This window comes from Cardiocondyla obscurior, linkage group LG03 (assembly GCF_019399895.1).
Source record: "Cardiocondyla obscurior isolate alpha-2009 linkage group LG03, Cobs3.1, whole genome shotgun sequence".
In the NCBI taxonomy this organism is placed as follows: Eukaryota; Metazoa; Arthropoda; class Insecta; order Hymenoptera; family Formicidae; genus Cardiocondyla; species Cardiocondyla obscurior.
The window spans coordinates 7,452,434-7,457,907 of NC_091866.1; the positions used below are offsets into that span (position 1 = coordinate 7,452,434).

Here is a 5,474-nt window from a genome sequence, read left to right on the forward strand (position 1 = left end):
GCTCCCGATACACGGCAAGGACCCATGCGAGCGAAACGTGGTATTCGCGAACATAACCGCCGGCCTTGAAACATTGGTTTCAATAATTATGAACAAGGAAATAAAGGAATAACAATACAGAAGTACTACTTAAACAAAACTTACAAAGTCCATAACGCAAGAAGGCCGCAGCTCATTAATAAACGATACTTAAGGACTAACTACATTGATATCCGCATTACAATGATCGCACGCTTAGTCTACGGATTTTGACGCAAAACAAGCGGTCAAAAAATCGAAAATAATAAGTGCAATACAAAATTAAACGAAGATTACAAAATACTCTGTTGAGGTAATAACAAATGAAAGAAAAAATGACGCGTTACAGCGTAGATGTAATCAAATCAATATACGAAAAAAAAATGAAAATAAAAATCGCTCTTAGATTAATCTATTGAAGTCGCGCATTTTACTGGCAGCAAGCATAGTTTACCGATGAACCTGCGCAACGTGGACGAAGCAGTTTTTATGGTCACGACCCGAGTCAACCCGTCGCTGCCGGGGTGAGTTTCTGTTACACGACCGATATCCCATTTACATGGGTGGAGAACGGGGTTGCGCAACAATACGAGCCGACCTATTTCTACGTCCGGATTAATTTTGCGCCATATCGAACGCTGTTGAAGCGTGTTCACGTAGTCATTTGTCCAGAGCAGCCAGAATCTTTCCGATAGTCTCCTAACGACTTGCCACCGAGACAAACGATTCTCGGCCAAGTTGAGAAGCGAGGGTTCCGGTGGAGTCGCAAGAGCAGATCCGACCAAGAAATGACCGGGTGTTAGGACCTGACATTCGTCGTAGGCATCCGATAAGGGAGCAATTGGCCTTGAATTGAGGCACGCCTCAATTTGACACAACAGCGTCGAGAACTCCTCCACGGTGAGCGTATGTTCAACAACCACACGACGTAGGTGGTGTTTTACGCTACGAATTCCGGCCTCCCATAGGCCACCGAAGTGGGGGGCGGAGGGTGGAATAAAGCTCCAAGAAATTCTGTCCTGAGCCGTTTTGTTTAAGAAGTCAGGGTCATGCAACGCAGCCTTATAGGCTATCGCGAGTTCTTTATCAGCGCCGACAAAGTTTGTGCCATTGTCGGAGTAAACGGTGTGAGGCAACCCACGTCGAGCACAGAAACGAGTGAAAGCGGCGAGAAAGGCGGAGTTGCTATAGTCGGTGACTAGTTCTAAATGAACGGCTCGAGTCGATAGGCAAACAAACAAGGCAATGTATGCCTTTCGCGCAGTGATCCCACGACCAGAGGACGGTCGAACTCGCACAGGTCCCCCATAATCCAAGCCGCACCACGTGAAGGGTCGCGGAGGTACCGTCACGCGTTCTGCGGGAAGGTTCCCCATGAACTGCGTAGGGGTTGTTGCGCGCTCGCGTACACAAATCACGCAAGAGTAGACCACCCTTTTTACTAACGACCGAGCGCGTAATATCCAATAGTCTCGACGAAGTGTAGTCAACGTCAACTGCAATCCGCCGTGCAGCATTCGAAGATGAGTGTGAAGGACCAGAGCTTGCACCAGAGGGTGCGCCGCAAGAATAATCGGGTGCTTAACATCGTACGGAAAAGGCGCATGCCGGAGTCGGCCTCCTACGCGTATAACGTCGTCGCGATCTAGGAAGGGCGCAAGAGGCGCGAGAGCGCTCCGAGAACCGACAGTATCGGCAGATTTTAGAGATCACAGTTCCGGACCGAATAATTCCCGTTGAATCGTACGGATCCAAAAGAGTCGCGCGTGATTAATTTCAGTAGAACGGAGCGAACAACTCGGAGGATCCGAATCGGAAGAAGTCGACGTCGTTCGACGCAAGCGTGTAATGAATCGCATAATGTACGCGGTAACACGCAGTAGTTTGCTCCATGAGCCGTACCGTGTCGCGAGATCCCACGGAGGAGGAGGTTCTGTCGCATGTACAACGGTTAATTTTTTTGCCTCCGGCATTTCGGAAGAAAGCACAACCGGATCAGCTGGCCAACTATCGGGTGGACCCGTAAGCCACGACGGGCCTCGCCACCACAACGGGTGGTTATTCAGTTTGGAACCGAAAATTCCACGCGACGCGCAATCCGAGGGATTCTCGTCAGTAGGCACATGATGCCATGTAGCGTCGGGTAGTAACTCTTGAATTTTAATGACTCGATTAGAAACGAAAACGTTCCACCGAGATGGGTCGGAACAAATCCACTGGAGAGCTATCGTGGAGTCTGTCCAGCAGTGGCACGGAATTGCGGGCAACGCGAGGGTTTCGCGGACGAAAACAACGAGCCGACTAAGCAAAAGAGCGGCTGATAATTCTAAGCGTGGTATCGTGAGCGTCTTGAGGGGGGCGACCCTAGATTTGCCCGCAAGTAAGGTGACGGTCGCCGGCCTGTCCGGGCGGATTAATTTTAAGTACACGGATGTGGCGTACGCGCAATTCGATGCATCCGAAAAACCGTGTAATTCGGCGCAACAACCCGGAAAAGCTCCCGTCCAGCGCGGAATCTGCTGATCTCCCAGGCATCTGAGCTGAGTGTAGAGAGTGCTCCATGAGGAGAAAATAATCTCCGGAAGTGGAGCATCCCAGCCAGACTGGAGGCGCCATAATGCTTGCATCAAAATTTTTGCGGAAATCGTGACCGGAGTAGCTAGACCGAGGGGATCATACACCCGAGCGATGACCGACAGTACCGTTTAGACAGCGCGTTTAGAATTAGGCGGAGAATCGTCAAGATTGACGTGAAAGCAAAACGCGTCGGAGGATGGATTCCACACAATCCCAAGGACCTTTACGGCGTCATCTCCCGAAATAGATTTGTCGCAGGCAAGCCCGTAATCGCGGGGATCAATGTCGTCCAATAATCGCGAGGAGTTACTCGCCCATTTTCTTAAGGTGAAATGGCCACAGCGAAGAAGCGAAATTAGTTGATCACGCTTAGATTTTATTTTTGCAATATCGTGATCGCCGAACAATACGTCGTCCACGTAAGTTTGGTCGCGCAAAATTGGCACTGCCAACGGGTAACGGGAGCCCTCGTCCTCACATAAACAACGGAGCACACGCAATGCCAAGTACGGAGCGCACTTCATTCCGTACGTGACGGTCAAAAGTTGGTACTCGCCCACCGTATCCAACGAGTCCGGACTCCACAAAATACATTGATAGTTTACATCGCGTTCATCGACGAGGATTTGCCAAAACATTTTCGCTATGTCAGCTGTGTACACGTATCGATGTTGACGCCATTGTAATAAAATAGCCGGTAACTCGGTCTGTAGTTTAGGTCCGGAATGTAGCAAATCGTTAAGCGAGACACCGGTCGACGTAGGGCACGAAGCATTAAACACAACGCGAAGCTTCGTTGTTGCGCTGTCAGATTTGATCACTGGGTGATGAGGTATAAACACGCGACAATCAAAATCGGATGAACGCGAGGCCCTTCGCATGTGAGACAATTGCGCATATTCGTGCAAGAATCGTGAATATTCCACGCGTAAATCCGGGGAACCTTGCAGACGGCGTTGTAAATGCCTCAATTGTTTTTCCGCGACCCGGCGCGAGTCACCGATCGAAGACGTGGGTGGAGATAGAAAGGGAAGATGTACCACATATCTCCCGTTAGCCTCGCGCGAATGCGTCTCGCAAAAATGATCCTCGCACCGTTTCTCGGCCGGGGCGAGGAGTCGAGAGCGCGGCACCTCTTCAATCTCCCAAAATTTCTGGATTGTGGTGTCCAGGTCGACCAGAGACGTGCAATGAAGGGCGGTTAATTGCGAGATAGCGTTAGGACGCGTGGTCGTTGAGCCTGTCGGTCCTGATATCACCCAACCGAAGATGGTGTTTTGAGCGATTGGTTGCCCGGAACGCCCCCTGCGAAGGCCCTCGAGCAAAAGATCTCCGTATAGATCCGCGCCTATTATCAATTGAATGGGGTCCGATCGCGTCGGAGTCGGGTCAGCCCATTCTAAATCACGGAGGTGAGCCAGATCATCTCGAGACGTTGAACTTTTAGGCGCGTAATTCGTCAACGACTTAAGAATGAGAGCAGTAGTCTCAAGTACCGGGGCGTCCTTACTAGATGACGAAATCGTGATCGAGATCGCCTGTCGCACAAAACCGGCATCTATACCACCGACGGCGGAGATCGCTATGGGTTTACGGACGCGTTTAGCCCTCAGGATCTGAGCGACGGATTCAGAAATAAATGTGGCTTCGGAGCCTTGATCTAGCAGTGCCCGAACAGTCACAGAACGCCCGGAATTTGCTGCGACGATAACTCGAGCGGTAGCGAGTAGTACGCGGGCGCGTTCCCGGCACGGGACGTCTACCAGGGCGCTGGTATGTACGGCCGCAACGGGGGGCAAGGGCTCCGCAACGGTCTGCGTCTCAGCGCTCGTAGGAGCATCCGGGTCTACATGTAGCGTGGAGTGATGCCGTTTCTTACAATTACGGCAGGAAAACTGACTTCGGCAGTCCGCAACTGAGTGCGTTGCACTCAAACAATTTAAACAACGCTTCAAACGCTTGACTGTTTCAACGCGTATCTTAGGAGTCGACGCAAGAAAACGCGAGCAGGCGCTCAAGTAATGTTTCAATTTACAAAGCGGGCACGCGTTTGTAGACGTACACGTGTTCGTAGCATGCACACGGAGCGATTTCTGTGCACGCTCTGTTTTGATGACGGCCGCATGGTCGGATTCTTCCAAAGCGTGACACCGGTTGGTCACGAATGTAATTAAGTCCGTATATGACGGCAATTCGTCCGAATCGCAGCTCTTCAGGTTCCAGGCCTTTCGGGAGACAGGGTCCAGATTTCTAGAAATTAGTTGGACGAGAAAATCGTTCCAAAGAAGTTTCGGCGTACGTCCTAACTGTTTCAACGCCGAGACCGTCATCTCGACTTTATCGCAAAGCGCTTGCAAATCGGCGGCCGATTCACGCGTTACGACGCTCAGCCCGAATAACGTGGCGAAATGACCTCTTACGAGGCGCCGACGGCTCTCGAAACGCTTCGTGAGCGCAGCCCAAGCAATGGCGAAATTATCGGCAGTAACCGGAATATCAGAGATACAGGAAAGAGCCGATCCCGTAATGGACGACGATAAATAGTGCATACGTGCGAAATCAGTAAGACCCGCGTTTTGAATAACGAGCGAAGTAAATCTATCGCGGAAATGTTCCCATTCCGATAGAGTGCCATTAAACGGCGGCAGCTTAATGTAAGGCATACGCGGTCCCGCAAGTACCGACGTATCGTGCAAAATACCAGTCGATTGCATTGATAATTGAGGGGTCGGCGGCGGCTCCAATTCCTCTAGCTATTCACTTAGAACGTCCTTAGTAGTCAGGAACACGTCTTCCGTCGCCTCGAAAGAGTTGTCCGCAAAGTAGTCGATGCCAGATCGGTCCACAGATGCGGCCGCCTCAACCAGGCGGAGATGTCC

At 51.1% G+C, this 5,474-nt stretch overlaps 2 protein-coding genes across 2 annotated transcripts; both read right to left on the bottom strand.

Annotated features, from left to right (window-relative positions):
• Nucleotides 1–425: 425 nt before the first annotated feature.
• LOC139101269 (uncharacterized) lies at nucleotides 426–1,394 on the bottom strand. Its single transcript, XM_070654301.1, has one exon. The coding sequence runs from the start codon at nucleotides 1,392–1,394 to the stop codon at nucleotides 426–428; it is 969 nt and encodes a 322-aa protein (XP_070510402.1).
• Nucleotides 1,395–2,723: 1,329 nt separating this feature from the next.
• On the bottom strand, nucleotides 2,724–4,925 carry LOC139101270 (uncharacterized). Its single transcript, XM_070654302.1, has one exon. The coding sequence runs from the start codon at nucleotides 4,923–4,925 to the stop codon at nucleotides 2,724–2,726; it is 2,202 nt and encodes a 733-aa protein (XP_070510403.1).
• Nucleotides 4,926–5,474: the final 549 nt, after the last annotated feature.